This window comes from Lepidochelys kempii, chromosome 4, assembly GCF_965140285.1.
Source record: "Lepidochelys kempii isolate rLepKem1 chromosome 4, rLepKem1.hap1, whole genome shotgun sequence".
Classification (NCBI taxonomy): domain Eukaryota; kingdom Metazoa; phylum Chordata; order Testudines; family Cheloniidae; genus Lepidochelys; species Lepidochelys kempii.
This window is the reverse complement of record NC_136383.1, coordinates 5097675-5122978: the sequence shown is the minus strand read 5'-3', so window position 1 is coordinate 5122978 and position 25304 is coordinate 5097675. Positions and strand designations below refer to the sequence as shown.

Here is a 25304-nt window from a genome sequence, read left to right as displayed (position 1 = left end):
TCCATTTTTAGGACATTTACTGTATGCTGAATATTAATGAACAGATTACCTAACCTATGTTTCTTTCTTACTTAGAGTAAACTTTCACTCTGCAAAGTGTACATATTGTTGTTCCCTGACTGGCACTTCTATTTGCATGAATTGCAGTGACATTTAACCCTTCACATTTTAGTTCCAATTTTATTGTTGATGAGAACATCGTTCCAATGCAAAAGACGTAAATCCATTCAAACAGACTCTGTGTTAGATGACAAAAGGTTTGAGTCATCACAGATCAGGGTTTTTTTATTTAGACTCCTGTGATTAAGTTAGGTACAGCAAGGTGAATATATAAATATTATATAAATATATAAAAACACAGTGGATATAAAAAGTTTGGAAGTGACCACTGCAGGACGTCAAGGAACTCATTGTATGAGGGTTCCAAAGCCGTAGCAAACAGATGTATTTTCTGGTGGAAAGGTGCACTAAAAATGCATGTACACAGCTTTGTTCTGCAATGAAAGAGTGCACATTTTCCCTTTAACTTAACACATTTTGTGTCACTTCTGATGCACTTTATTTCCCACCTCTTCCATTATTGCTATTATTTAACATTGGAAGTCGTGACATTAGAGCCCTCAACGAGAAAGGGGCTCCATTGTGCTAGGCACTGTACGAACATAGACAATCATATTGTCTTTTACATTGAGGTCCTTTTCCACTTCTCTGGCACTGTGAAAGTGCCAGACACTGGATGTAAATTTAGGCCCACTTTCAGTCCCCTTTAAAATGCCAGAGCAGCAAAAAGGTCTAAAGTTTTTTTTTCTCCTTTTAGTTCAAAACAATCTTGGTACTACCACTTTAAAATACTTCCCATATAAGTATGGTTGGCACATTTACAGGTGTCTAAGGCAGTTAGGGGCCTAAACCCCATTGATTTAAATGGGGATTTGGTCCCCTAACTCATTTAGGCTCTTGTGAAAACTGCAGCTCCTTGACAGCTGGTGTGTCAGCTACATTTGGAGAAAAATAGTTCTAGATTAGCAAGGCTATTTGCAAATTGTGTAGTGGGCAGTTTGGGGACACAAATCTGCTCCCATTGATGGTAATAGGAGTTCTCTACCATGACTTCAGAAGAAGCAGGGATGCCCATCACCACCCTGATTCACCAAGGCACTTAACGAAGTGCTTAATTGCATTGCTGAATCCTGGACTATCTGTGCATAAGTAAACTGCCATCTCTTGGTTGCTTGAAGCTTGGGGGGAAAAACACAAAAGTTTATTTCTACAACAAACAGAAATCAACCTTTAGGCCCAAGGTTTTTTTTAACCTAAAGGCCTTAAATTTCATAGTTCTGGGCCTTCAAGTGTGTGATACTGTTTTATTCTATATAGTTCATCTCCTCTCTGTAGCTAAAGTTGTGGCTACAGTCCAATTATAAAGAAGATTTTAAGCCCCTTTAGCAACAATAAACAAGTAAATAAATACATGTATTTATATTTTTGAGGGTTAAGTGTCATTGAAAACCAGACTATCTTCTGAAAATTCAGACTCAATCGGGTAAGTACCTCTGGAGATGGAAATATTGGCTCCTTTATGGTATTTTTTGCAAAATGTCTAATATTTCTAGATCTGGCCAACAAAAACCACACTGTGTCACAAAACTTGAAATATAGGTAGCTTTTGGCACTGTCTCATACCAGAGCCAGTTTTCAAGGGCAGCAAGAGTAAAATATTTAAGAAATTTACTCGATTCAACAATTAATCAGGATTCTTTGTCCTCGAAGCCAATGGAGGAAAATATACAGGGAAAAAATATTTTTGCTGTTGGTCTATTTCTCTGCCTACATTCATATAAGACACCTATCACCATTGTTATTTCAAACATAAAGTGCACATTAAAAGATATAGTTCTCTCTTTCTTTCTCTTCACTTTAGGCACCAGAGTTGGCCTCTGTTTATGTTCTTTTTAATTTTTTGGGGTATGTGATTAAATGTAGTGTTACAGTGGGATGCGTAGGTCAAACATGGGTTTTCCTCTGAACCAGCCAGAGCATGAATTGAAACTCAGGGATGACGGGTGAAATCAGAGCTCCCACTGACCTCAATGGAGCTAGGATTTCACCAGTTGTGTATTACTTTATTTCCTGAATTTTCCCCAAAATGCCTCCTCAGCCCAAGAGGGGATGGGCCAAGGAAGGTCCATCTTCTAGATCAGCAAGTGAGAAAGAGAGTTAAGTGACTTCCCAAAGGTCACACAGGCAGGCTGTAACAGAACTGGGAACAGAACCCTGGTCTCCAAGGTGATGGTGGATTTATCCACTATAACACAGTGCCTCTGCCAAAAAGTGTGTTAAATCTCTATCCTTAGGAAGGCAAGTTGTAAAAATGGGAAAATATCAGGGTGGATACAAATCATTTTTTTTAAATTAGGGATATTTTTATTTAAACGAAATATATTTTTCTCCGTAAACCTAAACCCATTCAAAATTAAATTTGGAATGTTGACAATCCATGTTACGGCCTAAACTTACTATGATTTATCAAAGCAATTTAAATTAAACAATAATAAAAAACAAGCAGCAGATGTTTGCTGTCTAAATTTTAAAGAAAGTCAGACCACTGAACTGGTGGAAGTCACTGTCTAAGCACCTGGAACCAGAGTCTGCTGGAGTGCTAAATTGCCTGAAGACAGCAGTAGGTTCTTCTTCAGGAGCAGAGAGAATATTTTCTTCATTTCAATTTATTCACCTAATTGAGTTCAATGACTAGTTCATTCGAAGCTGAGAAACTGAGGCAAAAAGCAGTAAAGCTTGTTTGCTTCTTCCAATCTATGAAAAAAATTAAATGCGGGCAGATGAGATCTAATACTTCTAAAATCTTGAAGGATACGGTGACCAGAAACAATCAGTTCAATTCATAAACTACAGCTAATACTTCCTTTCTTTAATAAATCAGTTAGTTTTAAATGCAAAACATGTTTTGATACATTTACTTTATATAAATATATATATAATCCCAGCACATTTAAGCTAGTTTTGTTTAAGTAATAATAAAATAAAGAATACTTTTAAAAAAGCTGATTTTGTACATTTTAATTTATTTCCAATTTTAATCCAAATGCAGCTTCACACAAATCATATTTAAACAATTAATTGTTGTCTAGTAAATAAGAAATGCATTATTCACCATTTTCCAACAATCAGAAATGTAAAAACAAAGATACAGAAAAAAGTATGTTAAACTATTATAACTGCTTACAGAAATGTGTGTAGATACAGTATATTCTATTGGTTAGCAAACAGAAGCCCCAGATTTAAAGTAAAGACTGTATTTAGTTGCAAGTCAATATTTGAATGGTTACTAGCCAGTGAGAATCAACTCCTCTTTAGGAAAAAAAATTAAAACATATACATAAAAATAAGATTAAAAGTGATTATTTAAATCAAGGTTTCTTGCTTGCTGATTGAAATCATGATTAAAATCTGTGATTTAAATCAAGCCATCCTGGATAACAACACTTATGGCTTGTCTACACTACCGCGCGGGGTCGATCTAAGATACGCAACTTCAGCTATGTGAATAGCATAACTGAAATCGACATACTTAGATCTACTTACCGGGGTGTCTTCACTGCGCTAAGTCGACAGCTGACGCTTTCCTGTCAACTCTGCTTGCGCTTCTTGTTCCGGTGGAGTACCAGAGTAGACGGGAGAGTGCTCAGTGGTTAGAATCATAGAATATCAGGGTTGGAAGGGACCTCAGGAGGTCATCTAGTCCAACCCCCTGCATTCCAGTGTTTCACCACCCTCCTAGTGAAAAAGTTTTTCCTAATATCCAACCTAAACCTCCCACACTGCAACTTGAGACCATTACTCCTTGTCCTGTCCTCTTCTACCACTGAGAATAGTCTAGAACCATCCTCTCTGGAACCACCAGATTTATCGTGTCTAGTATAGATAAATCGACCCTCTCTGGATCAATCACTGCCAGCCGATCTGGTGAGTAGTGTAGACAAGCCCTTAGTGACCATAGTGCTTTGAGCACTAAGGATGAGAAAGCACTATCAAGGTGAAATACAGTATTAGCCACAATCTCTGGAGGAGGCTAACTAGACAGCAAGAGGCTGAGTGACGTAGCTGGGAGGTGCTGCACAATCAAAAGACTTAGGCCTCTCCTTTGACTTCGGAGCCAGAGTGCATACAAATCAATGATTTTTTTAAAAAAAATCGGATTTTTTTTTTAATTTAAATCAGATTGTTTTGATAAAATGCGTTTTAAGGAAAAACCCTATCTAAAGATAGTTTTAATTAAGATACATTATAACTGAAAGATATCTCATCATGGAATAGGGATTATACATTCTAATTCTATAGTATGAGACAATATATTAATGTAATGTTTAAGAAAAGTTTTGTAAATGAGTTACAATAGTTCATGGATTAGGGACCCAATTTTATGGGGTTCCAGGGGCTTCTCTTTAGGTTATTTAGGTTAATCTTTCTATCTACCCTATGGGACTCAGTGCTCAGTCTAGAAGATACCATCGAGAGGCTTAGTTTTGCAGTTCTCAAATTGTGGATTTGTGTCTCCAGAAATAACATGCTTTTTAACAGCAAAATTGTGTTTAAATCAATCATTAATACATAGAGGTGAGAAATAACAGACCTCAACCCTATTGTCCCTCTGCAAATTTGTGTACACAGAGTCAATCCCTAACCTTTCTCTAAAAGTGCAAAATTTCAAAAAGTTCAATGAACAGAAGATTGTTGGGGCAGAATAGATCTAGACAAGGAGAAGAAGTCTGGAGATAAATGTGAGAAGGCAGAGACAGGCAGTAAAAGCAAAAGTGAAACTGTTTGAGCAGCATATTCCAGAAGTCTTGAGGTCTTTCAGAGTGTAGCCTTCATTGATTTGAGATCTACCATACCATTCTCTTATGAGAAGGGAAAACCTATAATGGCAGCAGGCCACAAAAGAGACCCAGTTTGGGAATATTTTAATGAAGTTCCTCTACCTGTGGGTAAGACAGGCATGTGTGCAAAATACAAACAGTTCCCGAATGAAACAACATCATGAGAAGTGTTCCTTCTCAGGAGGAAGCTGCGTTGAAGATGATGAAAGGAACAGGTCTGAAGATGCAGGATCTTCAGGTTGGTAAACTTTTTTTATTTCATACTTCTTTCTTAAGGACTGCCTGTCTTCCTTCTGGACTATTCTTTAATTCTCATGCTTGAGCAAAAAATACAGTTGTTACGCTCTGGTACTATCATTTTAGATGCAGTTGTGATAAAAAATAAATAGCTGAAATAGGCAGATCTTCCTTTTACAATTTCACCTTTAAAGTTGTACTGAGTGTCAGTGAATGCAATGAGTAATACTAAATGAGCAGTATGGTAATAATACTTAAATAACTGCACTGACTTATTTTGTTTAGGAAAATCCACCCTCAACATACAGGATTCTGAAGACTATATACCTTCAAGATCACCATCATTTTCTATAGTTTCAGAGTTATCTGCCAATGACAGTGTTTCAGTCACATTGTGTATGTCACATTGCCACAGTATATCACCTGTAGCAAAAAGAAAAAAAAATCTCCATCATCCAGAAACAACCATAGATAAGTTTGTGATAAAATCCAGCAGATTACAAAAAGAGGTAATTGATGAAAAAATTGCCCGGTTTGTTTATGCAACAAACTCTCCCTTCTGTAGGATTGAGAGCCCACAGTCATTAAGACCGGGATACAGTCCACCCAACGGAACAGATGTCACAGCAAATTGCTGGATAAAGTGTATGAAAGAGAAATTGAGCAGTGTGCAAAAGGTCTAGAGGGTGAAATTGTTAACCTGAGTCTTGATGGCTGAAGCAATGTCCACAATGATCCTGTTGTATGTGCTTGTATGACAACAGAAGAAGGGAATGTATTCCTTACAGTAACAACTGATACATCAGGAAATGCGCACAAAGCAGAATACTTACAAGAAGTAGCAGTAAAAGCTATAACAAACTGTGAAACAAATTGCAAACGTCTAGCATGCAGCTTGGTCACAGACAATGCTGCAAATGTATCCAAGATGAGAAGAAATTATTTAGAAGAGAGTCCCAAGCTAAGAACACACGGTTGCAGTGCTTGTTTGATACACCTCCTAGCCAAAGACTTCAGCGTTCCAGAAATAAAGCCTAAAGTTGTTGAAATTGCAAAATACTTCCACAACAACCACTTTGCAGCAGCTGCTCTGAAAAAAGTGGGAGGAACCAAGCCAACTCTCCCACAAGACGTGCGATGGAACTTGGTAGTGGACTGTTCTGAGCACTGTATCAAGAACTGGCCTAATCGGATGACAGTTTGTGAACAAAATCGTAAAAAAAATAGATGGCCCTGTCACAGCCAAAGTTCTCAGCATTGGGCTTAAGAGAAAGGTTGAACACGTGCTGAGTACCCTGAAGCCTATTTCTGTAGCCTTGAACATAATGCAGGGAAATAGCTGTTTTATTGCTGACGCTGTTGAAATTTGGAAGGAACTGAGTGAGATCTTAAAAAGAGAACTATGCAATGACAGCGTTAAATTACAAGCATTAAAAAAATGAATGGGACAAGCACTATCACAAGCTCATTTTCTTGCAAATGTTCTCAATACTCAGTACCAGGGTCACACCTTAACGGCTGAAGAAGAGGAGTTGGCTAGGACATGGACATTCAGCAATCATCCCTCCATAATCCCAACTATAATAAACTTCAGAGCTCAGGGTGAACCCTTCAAGAAATATGTTGGCTGATGATGTTTTAAAGAAAGTCACACCAGTGTACTGGTGGAAGTCACTGAAGCACTTGGATTCAGAGATTGTTGAAGTGATAATCTCACTTTTAACAGCAGTAGTTTCTTCTGCCAGTGTAGAAAGAATATTTTCTTTCTTTGGACTAATTCATTCCAAATTGCGAAATCATTTGAGATCTGAACAAGCAGGAAAGCTTGTTTGTCTTTTCCAGATTATGAGCAAACAGGAAAATGAAGGTGAAGACGACTGAGTTAGCTGCAGAAGCCAATATTGTAAGTTTCTCATGTTGACCTGCCTGACATAGTCAATTTAATTTTGGTTTTTTTTAAAAAATATTTCGTTTAACTATTTTGGTTAAAAACAATTTTAACAAAAACAAACCTGATTAAAAAAAAATTTGAATGTTTAACTCAATTCAAGTTTCAGAGTAACAGCCGTGTTAGTCTGTATTCGCAAAAAGAAAAGGAGTACTTGTGGCATCTTAGAGACTAACCAATTTATTTGAGCATAAGCTTTTGTGAGCTACAGCTCACTTCATCGGATGCATAAAAGTGGAAAATGCAGTGAGGATGTTTTTATACACACAGACCATGAAAAAATGGGTGTTTATCACTTCAAAAGGTGTTCTCTCCCCCCACCCCAGTCCCCCACTGGCAATAGCCCACCCAACGTGATCACTCTCCTCACAATGTGCACGACAATCAAGGTGGGCCATCCCCAGCACAAATCCAGGCCCACTCTCCCCCCACCCCACTCCCCCGCTGGCAACAGCCCATCCAAAGTGATCACTCTCCTCACAACGTGCATGACAATCAAGGTGGGCCATTTCCAGCACAAATCCAGGGTTTAACAAGAACGTCTGAGGAACGGGGGGGTAGGAAAAAACAAGGGGAAATAGGTTACCTTGCATAATGACTTAGCCGCTCCCAGTCTCTATTCAAGCCTGTGCTGGAAATGCCCCCCCCCCCCCCACACACACACACACACTGCAAGGAGAGCGACCACGACAGATAAGCCACTACCAGCAGGAGAGTGGGGTGAGGGAAGAGAAAACCCGGACCTACGCTGGAAATGGCCCACCCCAACCACCACACACATTGTAAGGAGAGCGATCACTCCAGATAAGCCACCACCAGCAGGAGAGTGGGGTGCAGGTGGGCCATTTCCAGTGCAGGTCCGGGTTTTCTTTCTCCCCACCCCACTCTCCTGCTGGTCGTGGCTTATCAGGGGTGGTCGCTCTCCTTGCAGTGTGTGTGGTGGTCGGGGTGTGGGGGGGGATTTCCAGCACAGGCTTGAATAGAGACTGGGAGTGGCTAAGTCATTATGCAAGGTAACCTATTTCCCCTTGTTCCCCCCCCCCCCCCGTTCCTCAGACGTTCTTGTTAAACCCTGGATTTGTGCTGGAAATGGCCCACCTTGATTGTCATGCACATTGTGAGGAGAGTGATCACTTTGGATGGGCTGTTGCCAGCGGGGGAGTGGGGTGGGGGGAGAGAGGGCCTGGATTTGTGCTGGGGATGGCCCACCTTGATTGTCATACACATTGTGAGGAGAGTGATCACGTTGGGTGGGCTATTGCCAGTGGGGGACTGGGGTGGGGGGAGAGAAAACCTTTTGAAGTGATAAACACCCATTTTTTCATGGTCTGTGTGTATAAAAACATCCTCACTGCATTTTCCACTTTTATGCATCCGATGAAGTGAGCTGTAGCTCACAAAAGCTTATGCTCAAATAAATTGGTTAGTCTCTAAGGTGCCACAAGTACCCCTTTTCTTTTAACTCAATTCAAAAATTCATATGCTTATTTTGTTAAAATATTCTATGTTTGCTGTTGAAGAAAAAATCCAGAATACGTAACGTTGTTTTAGTTAAATAAAACAATTTGAGTGTCTCTCTGGTGATGTTCTCCTCCTAATACAGCATGGCAAGAAAATCCTCCAAATTTTAATGATTAACCTGTTGAATTGGAGATAGTTCACCTCCCAATGACTTCATAAATATCTGCTTCAATTACCTTTGGTAAATGAAATAACCAAACAATCATTCATTTTCTGATATAGCTATAAAACTAATCTGAAAAGTTTTCAAAATAAATCACTTTAAAAATGTATAGTGTGTACCTTCTAAAAATGAAATACATCTATCTCGGAGTTGTGAAAAATATGTATTAAGGTTACAACAACCAACAAGAATGCACTTTTATGTAGAAATCCATGATTAAATTGAGTCTTTCTGACTAGTGATTTAAACCATGATTTAAATCAAATCCACCCTGTTGGGAGCAGGTATGAAAAAGTTATTCTGGGGGGAAATAAATGATCATCAAACCTCAGCCCTCACTAAAAGATACCATACTGCTGAGGTGTAGCATGTAGATATACACAAATGATCATAAGTAACCAGTGAAAGGAAAACACATTTAACTATTTCCTGTTTTTAGATGGTGAATTTACATTTCTTTACAATGGTGTTATTTAAACCCTAGAGAGATACAGCTGGGTCTTCGGAGCAGCAAAATATGTGTCCGGCTCTCTCACTGGCAGGGCTGCTGTGACATTTTCTTCAGGACGATGTGAATACGAGCACAGTGAGAAGAGTAGTGATTGAGGGAACACTATGAACCCTCTATTGTTGGATCACCCCTGCATTTATAAATAAGAAGCAGTGGTAGGCCTTAGTTTGATATACAGCAGAGAGGCTAACAGAGGGAGTTTGCCTGGGAGTTCTCCCGGGGAGAGCCCACTGAGGCTTACATCTTGCCGGCTTCTCTGAGTAGTTACTACAACTCCTGACGAAGCTCATAGAAGGAAAGTAATATGGATTGGGAGTGTTCAGCTGTTGTGACCGTCACTGGATGTGCCATGTTTGTCTTTCTTCCACAGTACAGAAGCGACTTTGTCTGGGGCACAGGTCACTTGCTGGAGGATTCTCTGCTCCTTAAAGTCTTTAAACCACGATTTGAGGACTTCAATAGCTCAGACATAGGTGAGAGGTTTTTCGCAGGAGTGGGTGGGTGACATTCTGTGGCCTGCATTCTGCAGGAGGTCAGACTAGATGCTCATAATGGATCCTTCTGACCTTAGCATCTATGAATCTATGAAAGTGCAAGCTGGTCTCCAAATTGGAAGAGAAGGTTCAAGGTCTGGAGCTACAGGTATCGGCCCTGCATTGCATAAGAGAAACTGAAGATTTCCTGGACAGATGTCAGGATATGCTTCTACGGACACAACGTACTGAAGATTCAGAGTAGGCTGCACTGCGGGGACAGGAGGACGGTGAAGAAATTTGGCAGCATGTGACCTCCAGAAGAAGAAAGGGGAGCGTCCATGTACCAGCAACGCAGACACAGGTAAGTAACTGTTTTCATGTTCTCTCCACAGGTACTAATGCGGAGAGTAGACTAGATGATACTTCTGAGGGAAGGGATCAGAAGGAGACTCCGCCGATTGGAAGGCATGAGATGCACTGTCCTAGGATTGCGGGTTCCACGACCACCGCTCCCAAGAGAAGGAGGCGGGTGGTGGTGTTTGGGGACTCTCTCCTAAGGGGGACTGAGACATCTATCTGCCGCCCTGACCGGGAAAACCAAGAAGTCTGCTGCTTGCCAGGAGCTAGGATTCACGATGTGATGGAGAGACTGCTGAGACTCATCAAGCCCTCGGATCGCCACCCCTCCTGCTTCTCCACGTGGGCACCAATGATACTGCCAAGAATGACCTTAAGTGGATCACTGCAGAGTATGTGGCTCTGGAAAGAAGGATAAAGGAGCTTGAGGTGCAAGTGGTGTTCTTGTCCATCCTCCCTGTTGAAGGAAAAAGCCTAGGTAAAGACCGTCGAATCGTGGAAGTCAACCAATGGCTACGCAGGTGGTGTCGGAGAGAAAGCTTTGGATTCTTTGACCATGGGATGGTGTTCCAAGAAGGAGGAGTGCTCAGCAGAGATGGGCTCCACTGAACGAAGAGAGGGAAGAGCATTTTCGCAAGCAGGCTGGCTAACCTCATGAGGACGGCTTTAAACTAGGTTCAACGGGGGAAGGAGACCAAAGCCCTGAGGTAATTGACGAAGCGGGATACCGGGAGGAAGCACGAGCAGGAGCACGTGAGAGGGGAGGGCTCCTGCCTCATACTGAGAAAGAGGGACAATCAGCGAGTTATCTCAAGTGCCTATACACAAATGCAAGAAGCCTGGGAAACAAGCAAGGAGAACTGAAAGTCCTGGCACAGTCAAGGAATTATGATGTGATTGGAATAACAGAGACCTGGTGGAATAACTCACATGACTGGAGTACTGTCATGGATGGATATAAACTGTTCAGGAAGGACAGGCAGGGCAGAAAAGGTGAGGGAGTTGCATTGTATGTAAGGAAGCAGTATGACTGCTCAGAGCTCAAGTATGAAACTGCAGAAAAACCTGAGAGTCTCTGGATTAAGTTTAGAAGTGTGAGCAACAAGGGTGAGGTCGTGGTGGGAGTCTACTATAGACCACCAGACCAGGGGGATGAGGTGGACGAGGCTTTCTTCCGGCAACTCGCAGAAGTTACTAGATCGCAGGCCCTAGTTCTTATGGGAGACTTCAATCACCCTGATATCTGCTGGTAGAGCAATACAGCGGTGCACAGACAATCCAGGAAGTTTTTGGAAAGTGTAGGGGACAATTTCCTGGTGCTAGTGCTGGAGGAACCAACTAGGGGCAGAGCTCTTCTTGACCTGCTGCTCACAAACTGGGAAGAATTAGTAGGGGAAGCTAAAGTGGATGGGAACCTGGGAGGCAGTGACCATGAGATGGTCGAGTTCAGGATCCTGACACAGGGAGGAAAGGAGAGCAGCAGAATACGGACCCTGGACTTCAGAAAAGCAGACCTTGACTCCCTCATGGAACTGATGGGCAGGATCCCCTGAAAGAATAACATGAGGGGGAAAGGAGTCCAGGATGGCTGGCTGTATTTTAAAGAATCCTTATTGAGGTTACAGGGAAAAACTATCCCGATGTGTAGAAAGAATAGCAAATATGGCAGGCGACCAGCTTGGCTTAACAGTGAAATCCTTGCTGATCTTAAACACAAAAAAGAAGCTTACAAGAAGTGGAAGTTTGGACAAATGACCAGGGAGGAGTATAAAAATATTGCTCGGGCATGCAGGAGTGAAATCAGGAAGGCCAAATCACACCTGGAGTTGCAGTTAGCAAGAGATGTTAAGAGTAACAAGAAGGGTTTCTTCAGGTATGTTAGCAACAAGAAGAAAGTCAAGGAAAGTGTGGGCCCCTTACTGAATGAGGGAGGCAACCTAGTGACAGAGGATATGGAAAAAGCTAACGTAGTCAATGCTTTTTTTGCCCCTCTCTTCGCGAACAAGGTCAGCTCCCAGACTACTGCACTGGACAGCACAGCATGGGGAGGAGGTGACCAGCCCTCTGTGGAGAAAAAAGTGGTTTGGGACTATTTAGAAAAGCTGGACGAGCACAAGTCCATGGGGCCGGATGCGCTGCATCTGAGAGTGCTAAAGGAGTTGGCGGATGTGATTGCAGAGCCATTGGCCATTATCTTTGAAAAATCATGGCGAACGGGGGAAGTCCCGGACAACTGGAAAAAGGCTAATGTAGTGCCCATCTTTAAAAAAGGGAAGGAGGAGGATCCTGGGAACTACAGGCCAGTCAGCCTCACCTCCGTCCCTGGAAAAATCATGGAGCAGGTCCTCAAGGAATCAATTCTGAAGCACTTAGAGGAGAGGAAAGGGATCAGGAACAGTCAGCATGGATTCAGCAAGAGCAAGTCATGCCTGACTAATCCAATTGCCTTCTATGACGATATAACTGGCTCTGTGGATGAGGGGAAATCAGTGGACGTGCTGTTCCTTGACTTTAGCAAAGGTTTTGACACCGTCTCCCACAGTATTCTTGCCAGCAAGTTAAAGAAGTATGGGCTGGATGAATGGACTATAATGATTTAGTTGGGGATTGGTCCTGCTTTGAGCAGGGGGTTGGACTAGATGACCTGAGGTCCCTTCCAACCCTGATATTCTATGATTCTATGATATAGATATATATGTTATAAGGATTTTTTCTTACTTTCTTTCTATCTCATTCTGTCCCTTAACAAACCATATTCCCATTTTGAGCTTACCTCTGTAAGAATTGCAAGGCCAAAGCGCTAATTATCTCAGCCTGTTACGGGGACTGAGTTAAAGTTTGTGTTAGAAAGTGATAAGAATGGCCGTTACAAGACAGAGAGTCTGTACCAAGGCATGGTAAGAACTTTGAGAAAACAATGCTGCTCTTTGAAGCAACACTCTGATACTCTCACCCCTTGGGTGCTTTATCATGTCTATGTAGATTTTTGTATAATGACAGAGGGAAAGGGAATTGGATTAAATTGGTTACACCCTGAAAGTCATGAAATTGCATTTGAAATGGAAGAATGATGAGTGTATGGGAGTGAGTGTTTGAAACAGGTAATTGATTGGTTAGGTGATTGTGCCAGCCTACACCTAAGAATTATAACTCCAGTATCGATGGGCCGAAGAGAATGCAGAGTGGAGATAACCGGATGATCCGTGGCAGGCAAAGCAGAATCCACCTGAGCGTATCAAGGAAGGACAGAAGAACTGAAGGTAACACCCAGCCGTCATGAATGTACCATCTGCTGATTAAACTGATTAATGATCATTTTGAATGCAATGTCAGCATGATGAAGCAACCTCCATAGACTTGTATTGGGCCAAAGACCTATAAAGACAGAACCAAGGGACTGGGTTCTTTGAGTCTGGTTCTGCGACCACCCTCCAGGAGCATCGGCTGCGCATCTGACAACAACTTGGCTCCACCCTTGTGTCCAGGCCACCTGGCCAGTGACTTGGCACGAGCAACCTTTAGGCTGGTAACTATAACAACTTTGCAGAACCTGTGTGAATGTTTGTATGAATGAATAGTGATAGTGATTGCATTTGCTAATTTTCTGTTGTATTTATAATAAATGCGGCATTTTGCCTTATCCCTCTTATAAGATCCTATTGGCATTATTTTATTAGTGTAACATAATCTCCCCTTGGCAAAGCTATTTCCCATTCTGCAGCCCCATTTATAGAAGGATGTTTTTATTTTGGGGGAGCAAGAAGCCACATATCTGTTTTTCCTGGACAGGCCGAGAAGACGCTCACTTTGCGTGAGCCAAGTTCTAGTAAAACGTCTGAGCAGCTCCACAAAAGGAGCATTTGGAATATTGGGGATCTCACCCTTCAGGAATGTGAGCGTTCGCATGAGAAGACAGAACAGAAGAAAGTTCCCATTCCAGCTTTGGTTGCTGAATGGCAGGATGACCATTATAAGATCTTCCTGGATATTCTATAACAGATTTGAAAGTAGCTATACTTGAACAAAAAAAATTCAAAGAGAAACTGCAGAATTAAAATTCATTTGCAAATTTAACACCTTAATTTGGGCTTGAATAGGGACTGGGAGTGGCTGGCTCACTACAAAAGCAGCTTTGCCTCTCCTGGAATTGACACCTCCTCATCAGTTATTGGGAGTGGACAACATCCACACCGACCGAAGTGGCCCTGTCAACACTGGTTCTCCACTTGTGAGGTAACTCCCTTCTCTTCATGTGTCCGTATATAATGCCCGCATCTGTAATTTTCACGCTATGCATCTGAAGAAGTGCTTTTTTACCCAAGTAAGCTTCTGCCCAAATAAATCTGTTAATCTTTAAGGTGCCACCGGACTCCTTGTCATTATAAGAAGAGCTGCCCATAGTACTACCTTATCATTTTTAACAAGCACCATTTTTAATGAGTAAAAGAAGAAGAGAAAAAGACAGATACGCCATAACATCCAACAAATTTATTAACTGGTCTTTGGGCATTATCTCCTTAGTTTGGTCCTTTTAAATAAGTAGCTAGACCAACAAATTACCACTGAGGTACCAGTGTCATTCCAAACACAGTGAATCAGTTGAACTGAATTCTTGACCTTGCCAGGATTGACATACCTTTCTGGCTACACAGCAGAAAGGAACAAGATTTATTTAAAGGGTAACCATCTTCAATTACTGGGACACAGTCACAAAAAGGGAGGTATTAAAGACTATAAGCAAACAATTTAGCTCATCATAAACATCCATGTGACTGCTACTGTAAGCAATAGCTGGGCTTTGTTTTATGATTCCAGCAATAATGTATGAAAGCCAGCAGCCACTGCCACGAGCAGTGAAGAAGAGCTGGAGAGGAGAGCTAGGGATGCTCAGAGGAAAGCAACTGGAAAATAAAAATACAGAATCATCTGCAATTAACAACTAGCAGCCACTGAAATATTGCCCCCATCCAGCATAAGGAGATGTACAGCACCAAGGTTCAGTACGGATTTTGAAATGCAGCGTGGATTAAATTTCAGAGACAGGAAATGTGTCTTATCACATGGGGATCTTGAAACTGTAGCAATTCATATCCTGTACGCAAGCATGATTTAAAATTCTACGGCTCTCTTGATGTATTTCCCTGGCAAAGATGTTTCAAGCTGAACAATGCAGGAAGCCGCTTTCCTGCACCTATTAGCACGTGACTGCTTTGAAAATGTTCAGGATTCTCTGCCCACCATTCACATTACTCAGCTGTCAAAGTAAAGGGCTCAGATGTATGATGTGAAAATTACATTTTAACGAGGTGTCATATGTGTTTAAAGTTCTTATTCATCACTATACTGCCACATCTTTTAACTGAGACGCAAATGCACTTAATTAGCATATTTTAAGGACAGAGGGTTCACCTTATCTACATTGTAAACCTGCTTAAAAAAAGAGGATAAAGAAGAAGCAGAATAATTTACTGAATTAAATGGTTGCCATCATATGTCAAGAGAGCATATTCCAATATTAAACACAAACCTAGGGTATAAAAGTTTAACATGCATTCTGTGATTTTTTAAATGTCAAAGGTAGATACAATAGTTTAGTACCACATTTCATTGCATACCTGGTAAAACACAGTGCTAATATACAATATATAGAAGTCTACAACACACATGTAGACATTATATGAATGCTACCTCTTGCCAGATGGGCAAAACTATTTATTAATTTCACATGTTTGTCAGGTACACAGCACTGTAATGGATGGGCTCCTGGACATAACTTAGATCAAGAGAATAAAACATTTCCTCCAAAACAGGAAGCATATATTTCTAAGCCCACTAAAGCAAGCTAATCAGCTGTCCTGAACAGACCAGAATCAGAGTGGAGGGTTTCCAGCTAGGAAACTGACTGCCAAGGAAATTCCAACACTCACAGTTACTAAAAAAAGGCTGAATGAAAACGTGAATCTTGCATCATGTTCTAAAAATAGATATGCTTAGACTCTGACAGATTTCCAGCAGGAGATAATTCTACATACCAGCCAATCTTGCTCCGGGAGGTTTCCCTCTAAGGAGGGCAGGTTTCAGGTGTCACATCTGGGCTCATGAGTGGTCTCTAAGGTAATTTGGTGCTAGACCATTTAGAGTTTGCAGATAGTAATCAACATCAGAAAAAGGATCTGCAATCAGTTTGGATTAGGCAGTACAGTTGTAACATGCTCTTGGTGGCCTCTGTCCTACCTAAAAGGCAAGGCAGCCCCATTCAATAATAATTCAAGCTGCTTAAGGGCCTTCCGAGTTAGCCTGGCTAGAACACTTCACAGAAGCTTGGCTGTTGACTGACAAAGGTGTGGACCACTGCCATGAGCAAAGGAAGCAATCTCCAACCAACTGTGGGCATTTCCATCCACCTCTGTTTCTTGAAGTGCTAGGAGCAGTGGATGAGTCTAGTAAGAGCTTGAGAAAGCAAAGCATTTTAACACCCAGAGAGCTAATGCCCTCGCAACTAAGAGTGAACCCACAACAACTGACACTTCCTCAAAAGGTTTCCCCTGCCAACAAATGTCACCACCATTGTATCCAGGGTGAGCTTAAGGGCTTGTCTTCATTGAAGAGTTAACTCAAGTGCTGCCCCGAACCCAACTCCCACACACAGGCAAGAATCTTTAGCTGGAGTGTGATAGCACTTTAAATTCAAGCCTGCTGGCCCAGCAGGGATCTAGCAACAGCTTGAGTTAGCACAAATCAGCAACTGCTCCCATCATTCAGTGCAGCTCAAAGAGAGTTATTTTGCAGCCTGGCTGCTGTGACTCAAGCTAGGCTAACTGAAGTGTAGATATCTCAAGTTAACTGCAGTGAAGGCATAGCCTAAACCAACCTGTTTTCAGCTCTGCCAAATTAGAGGTAAGCAGAATATATGTTATATTGTTTTACCTGCCCAGAAAACAGAAACTGTACATGTCTTGAGAAATGGATTAAGAAGTTCATTGGTTTGACTGTAGCGGTTCAAAATTGACACCGTGTCCCGCACAGTGTCATATGTAACTAACTTCCTGCAATAATACGACACCAAGAGCCCTACACTCCTTACTGCAAGAGCATACAGGAGAAACTACATTCCCTCCCCCAACTCTCACTAGTGGCAGAAGTCCATCTGTGTCAAAAAGGACTGCATTGGACTAGACCCTGAACCCTGCATATGTATGTCCCAGCATGAATTACACCTAAAATCCAACAGAAAATTCTTCTCTAGAGGGTGAACATATGTTCATGGACAGCTTGCTCTGGTCAAATCATTCTGCTCCCAGTGACACTGGTGTAAATCCAGAATAACGCTGCTGAAGCCAGTGAGATTACTCTGGATTCCCACTGCGGTAACAGAGTGGAACTTGACGCATGGCCTTGAATCCTGACAAGTAACATTATTATTTCTAATCCCAGCGTTTTGTTATGGGAAGGGCTAGGGCTTAAGGGATCAATTCTGCAGGTCTCAGTCACGCTGAGTAGCATTTACTTACACCAACAGCCTCAAACGTCAGCAGACCAGACGGTAGCTGTCTCTTACAGGGGTACAGAGCAGAGCGAAGGACCCCACGTAATGAGTAGGGGCAATTACAGCTCTGAAGGACTACTCCCCGGTGAGGAGGCAGGGGCAGCTTTGCTGCTGTGGAGAATAAGCAGCCCCACCCCCCGAAGTGGGCGTAACTGTCCAAACACCATCCTTGTTTTACTCCAGCAGTACAGCAGGAGACAAGGGTGGGGTTTTTTTAGATGATTTATGCCAGCTGGGTCACCAGATGGTGGTGATCAGAATAAATAGCTCCGGTTAACGTTAGGATCATAAAAGGTACAGGGAAGGGTCTTCATTTCATGTACACCACTCACAATTTTGTCCTCAGCTCAATTCTGGAGCATGATGTTGCAAGCAGTACACCAGAACATGCACACTATTATTTTAGGTTTCAGAGGAACAGCCGTGTTAGTCTGTATTCGCAAAAAGAAAAGGAGTACTTGTGGCACCTTAGAGACTAACCAATTTATTTGAGCATGAGCTTTCGTGAGCTGATGAAGTGAGCTGTAGCTCACGAAAGCTCATGCTCAAATAAATTGGTTAGTCTCTAAGGTGCCACAAGTACTCCTTTTCTTTTTACTATTATTTTAGTTGACGTTCTTGGAGCATTTGTTATGGAGAATACTGATGGAAGTGCAGAGTCGTTTTCAATGTTACTTCCACCCAACAGGCAAGGAAACAGACTAGCAGAAGATCTTTGTAAGAAGGGACCAATCCACCGACAGGCACCCATGAAGCGAATGGCCCCTTTAGAGACTGAAGAGCAGGAGGGATAGACCATTTCCTTCTATCCGATATAACCTCCTGGAGATATGCGTTAACAATCAGCTTCATAGGTTTTGTGGACCCTAAGCAGACCTTTCTTCAAAAGATTCCTTTACAGTAATTGAACCCAACTCCCAATAAAATAACAAACAGAGGTAACTCCTTAAAAAGCAGCAATTAATTAGCAATTTTTGAGAAAAATCAATATTCGGTTTCACTCTGTAAAAAGCACTGAACCGGCTGTCTCCAGCTCAATTGAATTTAATTTGACTTTGTTACAGATCTAAGATTTCAATGTGCCCCCTTGTCTACTTCATTAAACCACTATAGAGGGCAAGCTGACACATTCCCATGATCCTTTGCCACTGATCCCCTGTAAGGAGTAAAGGCCTATTGTTTCACTTCAGCAATCACATGTACAAAATATTTTTATGGCAATGCTCTCCAGTGTGTATACAAGCTACATTTGGAGATGTACCTTTCAATTAAAGTCCACAAAAAAGTATTAATTGGGGGGGGAAACAAATTGATGCAATTAAATGACTTATTCCTCTAGACTGTTTTAAGAGAAGGTAAAAAGAATTGCTTATCTCAAGGAAAGCAAAGACTCAAACAACTGTTTGTTTGTTTTTATGTTTGTATGTTTGCACATCTCTGGGGACAGATTCTCAGCTCATGACATTCTTTAACATTTCATTGACTTCATTGCAGCCACGCTGATTTAAACCAGCTGAGGGTCTGCCCCATGGTATTTACAATAAGAGCAACATCTGAGCTATGTTTCACAAAAGTAATGTTCTGGCATGGTCATAAAAGCAAAGGGGATTCATGGATAGAATAAATGCAATGGAACAGGCATCTCCACTGTTGATTCTGATGATCTGAACAGGAACTTAGACATCTGGAGATTGGCTCAGGCTTATCACTGACAATTTATTCCCATTTCCATTTATTTTCAAAGTAGGCTATACAGAAAATGTTCTGTAAACAGTAAAATGTCTCTTTGAAGCAGCTAAGCATTAAGCGTGAGGAGAATTAGGCCTTAAGTCATGCACACACACATGCAATCAAAGACAAATATACTTTAACTTCACAGAAAAAACAAACCAGCTTCAGGTTATAGATAATGGAAGCCAAAAGCAAAACTTAGCACAGAACCTTACCTGATCTGCTGTCCAGTGGTCCAAAATCCAAAGAATATTTCACCACATGATAGTTGTTCCATACATAAAGGAGGTTGTCCCTGGGGTTATAATCCACAGCAGCGATGTACTGGTAAGAGTTTGGAAAGGCAACATCCACCAGACTATCCTTGCTTTGGTCAGTATTGTAAATATAGTCTATCTTATTTCCTGTGGCTTCATTGTCGTCATCTTCATACACAGACTTAACCACATATAAAATCCCACAGATCATGAAAGCGTTGGAAGCTGACCTTTTGTCATAGGCTGTATCCCACGTCCCTTCGATCCTTAAGGTGTAAGGGTTTAACTGGCTAATGACAATTTTGCCATTGTTTTGTTCGGTTGCATAGATTACCCATAGCCCGTTCTCATCAACCGCCAGGTCTATGTCAGACTTGCCTCCCCACCTGTAAGGAGAGGTGTCATGGTAATTGGCATTTGCTATGATAGCCTCCCCACTTTTTATTCTTGTCCTCAAGTCAAACTTGACTATATTCCTGGTTCGCTCCTTGTTGAAGAACAAAGCCCCATCGTACACTACAAATCCAGTGCCATCTACCCGGTGAGGGAGTTTATAGGTAGTCGTTGGTCTCCCAGCTATGAAATCATCCTTGGAAGAATACTCCGTCAGGGTGTCCGTTCTGTATGGGGTCCAGGGCATGTAATAAATCTTGTCAGAAGCCTGTAGAGGGTCCTTGCACCAAGCCCCAGACTGATGGTCTGACTCAAATAAATGTTCACTCTGGTATACACCTTTTAGTAGGCCAGGACAAAGAAAAACTGTTGGAGGGGAAGAGAGTTAAACACAAAAAAAGAAAGTTAAAAAGAGCTCTGATGGTTTGGTATTAACTTCTAATAGTTTATAGCTCTGCAGCAGAGTACGATCAGCCCACAACAAATGTAGTCTATTTGCAGATTACCTTCACCACGGGCAGTGTGTGGTCTAGAACAGGACCATATTGATTTTTGCTGCCTTTTGAATTAACATCAGTTCATTTTCTTACTGCCTTTGGAATCTATTTTTACTGGTGTACTTACTTGGACTATTCGCCTTTCTAAACTCTGAAATGAATATGTATTCCCAAAGGGTTTATGGGTTTGTATTTTCAGATTATATTCTACACTATATCTATACCTGCTAAGTGAAGGGGTAAATTTCTGGCGAATTGTTCCACATATTTAGTTTGAACAGTCTGCTGAAGATTGCCCTAGAAATGGAAATTAAAAAAAAGCGCCCATCCTTACAGCCCAGGTGGAATTGAATATTTAAAAGGTACCATGGCAAAGCAGAGGCAAATCCCTCAGCAACTCAAAGGAACACTGAAAGCAAACAGGAAGACAAAAATACCCTTGTATGGGTCATAACTAGCAATAAGATTTTTGAAGCTGCTACAGAACACACAGAACATGCAGTCCACACAATTAAAAATGAACAATGGATGAATACTGAGAGGAGAAAGAAAAGACAGGAAGCGAGGAAGGAAGGAAGAAAGGAAGGAAAAGAATAAAGTTCACTGGAGAGGAACCCAAGATCTAGATTTTAATCAGTTAAAAATGTCCTGTTAAACACAGTAGTATTCAAATTTAAAACATATACCTTCTACGGTTACATGAGAGGAGCATACAGGAACGGTTTGGCTAGCTGTGCTTTGCTGCTCAGACTTCAGAATGGGAATGGAAATGGGACAGGGATCAGCTGGTTCGGTTTGGTTTTAGGGTGATATGTTGCACGGACAGAGGTTAGGAGAAGGCACCGCACATGTGCCTTGCCGATGTAAGAATTAAAGTAACACTTAAATCTGATCTTTGACTGATAAGCTGAAGGAGAACTATGTGCTACAGTCCAGTACACGCAGCGTGGGCCAGAGCACAACCTGGCAAGCAGTGAAACGATTGCAGTATGTGACAGCGAAATACAGTGCAGTCTAGTTTATAATCTCCCTTTGATGCCCAGATTAACTCTTATTCACTGGAGTTATGCATTTGTATTAAGGGAAGAATATACTGCAAATATATGTGTGTTGGCACACTGGGAGTGCTACGGGATATTACAATATAAAAAACAAATTGATGGCGACAAAGTAAATTTCAAGTGCACACCAAGGTCCTAATCCTGCAACTGATCCAGGGGTGGACCCTTGTGCTGATGCAGACTGACATGGAAGAATGACTTAAAGCTACATGAGTTCTGGACACAATACCAAGAGGCAGACTGAACTCTCAGTCAGGTCAATGGGAGTTTTGCCATTGACTTCAATGTGAGTTGGAGGGGGCTCATCACATATTACAATTGAGTCAATGTTCTTGTGTGTGTTATTGCGGTATGAAGATGACCTGAAACACAACAACTGGCCAGGCACAAGTGCCCCATTAGACATTTCTATTAGCATGGGGCTGGTATACGGGGCAGTTGAATTATCACTTCTTGCTTAGAAGTCAACCAATTATTTTCAACAGTGCAGAAGCTGATTAAGCCCCCTGAAAAAAGAGAGAATATGGGAAAAATCACAAATTCAAACGATACACAAAATTTTGGGCCACATCCTCAGCTAGTAGAAACTGATAGAGCTCCGTGGAGCCAATGAAGCTGTGACACTGTTTTACAGTAGCTAATGTACGGGGCACTGTGTCTACAGGGTCTTTTAAAAAAAATAATCATGCTTTTAGAGTAGAAGATTGAGAAAGAAAACTATACCAGTAAATCTTTTCAGCAAAAAATATATATTATCTTGTGAAGTTGAGCAGCAGAGAAACTAAATAAACTTTAACAAAAAAAAAAGTGAGAATTAATGACAAAAGTATTTCAACTAAACGTTAAACTGTTAAATAACTTAGCCTATAAATAAGTAGTATATATAATTTGAAAGGTATTTAATTACCTTTTTGTTCCACTTCTATTGTAGAGAGAGAAGTAAAGAGAGAAAGGAGAAAAGAGAATAGATTAATGGTACTGTATTGGCCAGGTACTTTTCTATACCTCTTCCAAATGAAAGGAAGTATTATTAATTTACTTCAGTTATTGCTATATTTTGTGAATGTTATATATATATATATATAAATATGTAAAACATCTTTTCCTCTGATATACACCAGATAAAATACAGGCACATGACTTAGGTGTACTACAGTCTTAAAAGCAATCAGGGCCTGATCCCAAAGTCCATTGAACTCAATCAGAGATCTTTCCATTGCCTTTGGATCACGCTCACAGCATAAAATAAGAGTTTTATTAATTGAAATAGGGTTGAAACAGATTTCTAGATAGAATAAACTATTCAGGATAGGGTCTGTCTTGATATCCATTGCCCAAATCCTGAAAAATCAAATGAACCTGCACAACTTTATCTAGGGGAGTATTTCCACTGGACGTGAGTGGACTGCTCAGGTGAGTAAAGTCACACAGGTCCCTAAGTGTTCACAGGATTTGGGTCTAGGTCTTGTACAGAACCAAGCACGCCATCAGCACTTATAAAATCATCATCATCAAGATGGCCTTCCTCATTAACAACAAAACAACGGGAAGGATTTAAATACACCGCTATTTTAAAATACAAATGTAAATATTCATGGCTGTTAAAATATTAACATGTTACTAATATTAATGTGCTACCGAAAAGCCCATATCCTGTAACATAGATCTATTCTGTTTATCAGGCACTATAGTGCTTTCAATGAGTTTCATCCTTTTTAGCAGACCTGATTCCCTCAGTGCTGGAACAACCTTATTCAGCACATGTGTACACTACTAAAAGGCTTTGGTGCCATAACCTTACAGCCTATCCCAAGAAGAATTTACGGCCTGAGCCAAAATCCATTGAAGTCAATGGAAAGACTCCCATCAACTCAATCTTCTTTGGATCAGGCCCTTGAAGACATAGGCGGTGGGTATCGTAGGCTGGGGGAGGCTGTGCCTCCCCAAACAGCCTGACATGGCCCTGCCCATGCTCTGCCCCCAGGACTTTCTTGCCTACTTCTAGTTCCCTTCCCGCTCTTCTGGAGCACAGTGGCTGGGGAAGAAAGCCTGGTGCCAGTGCTGACAAGGCCTGGAGCTGGGGGCGCTAGGGCTATGGCCATGCCACGCTGCCTGCCCGGTATTGGGGGTGCTGGGAACACGCCACTCACCCAGCGCTCCGGTGGGGGCCCGGGAGGGGGGTACTCTGGGCTCTGGCGGGGGGGGGGAGGTGGAGGCAGAGGGGGAGGAGCAAGGGGCTAGCTGCCCCCAACAGCTTGTTCACCCGCCACCCATGCCTGCAGAGCAGATATAGACTTTTCACCCAGAAGTCTTGTGTAGAATCTCGGAAGAGATGGATGTCCTACACTTTCTCTTCCACTGCACTGCACTACTCCATTTTATATGCACCATTCCTAAATGTGATGTTGTCTAATTAAAATATAACCATGACAATCATTATTGCTACCACTGTTATATAACTGCAACAAATCTTATACAAAGTATAACACATGACCAGAAAGGCTTAAACAGCTTGCAGGCTAACTAACCCAAAGCCAACCTTTAAAGACATGTTAGAAAGTATGTGAATGGTAATTAGGGCCATTGGATGCTAAATAGGCTAGAACTTTGAAATGCAAACCTGTATTGTTAGAGAATTAGAGGTGATGCTAATTGTATGTGTTTACTTATAGATGCTGGCCATGTAAACAAACAGCTCCTATCTGTCACTATAGCTATTGATTCAGAGATCAAAAGGGGATATTAACATTTAGATGAATCTTGGATGCAATGATGTCATTGTCTATATGTCTCTTTAAAGTTTGTGATAAACTGCTTAATGGATAAATTATCTTATGATAATCCATGCAGTTAATTACCCGTGAGGTTTAGGAAACAGAAGGTTACAGCAAAAGCCTATTGTTCACCCAGGACTCTATGGTCAAGTGGCTGCTAGAAAACTGTATAAAAGACTCTTGGGTCCCAATCCTTTTTATCTCAGATCTACTTAAGCTTCATCAGGGGAAGTTTGAGTCGCAAGATTGAGATCCCAGTCCTAAACTGGAACACCCTGAATATGATATTGGACATTGGACTATAACCTATGGACTAAATTCTAAAAGAACTCTTTGCAACTACAAAGCTCACCATCTCTGCTATGAATCTGAATTTCAAGAGTGTAATCATATCTGTATGTATACTGATCTTTTAACCATACTCTCTCTTTTCTTTTTAAATAAAATTTAGTTTAGTTAATAAGAATTGGCTGTAAGCGTGTACTTGGGTAAGATATGGAATATTCATTAACCTGGGAGGTAATGTGTCCAATTCTTTGGGATTGGTAGAACTTTTTTATATGATGAATAACATTTTCAGTAATCCTCATCATATTTGACTTGGGTGTCTGTGTTACTTTAAGGGAACTATGTTCTAGGCAATCAGTGAGGTAATAAAGAAGCTGTTTTATGCTGGCTTGGTAAATCTACATATTGGAATGTCCACCAGCTTCGGGGAATGCCTGCCCTGTTCTTTGCAGTTCACCCTAATTGAGTGACCTCAGTTGGCTCCCACGGGACTCTGGTCACAGTCACCCTCGCACAGAATCAGCAGATAGCGGGCCCCTTTCCTCTCCTTAAGACCACAATACAGGCAGGGATTTTAACATTCAGCTCTCAAACTGCTGTTGTCACCAGGTAAACTTGATGTTCCTACCGTAGATGAGGCACTGAT

At 41.4% G+C, this 25304-nt stretch overlaps 1 protein-coding gene across 30 annotated transcripts in view; it reads right to left on the bottom strand.

The window, feature by feature from the left end:
- The window catches only part of ADGRL3 (adhesion G protein-coupled receptor L3), an 821427-nt gene that overhangs the window by 303096 nt on the left and 493027 nt on the right, over positions 1-25304 (bottom strand). For 29 of the 30 annotated variants that reach the window (XM_073340228.2, XM_073340229.2, XM_073340198.2 and 26 more), the window contains one exon: positions 19604-20404. The exons of the other annotated variant lie outside the window; for it this stretch is intronic. In XM_073340228.2, the coding sequence (XP_073196329.1) occupies positions 19604-20404 (801 nt within the window). The remainder of the gene's footprint in view (positions 1-19603; positions 20405-25304) is intronic. 30 annotated transcript variants of the gene reach the window in all.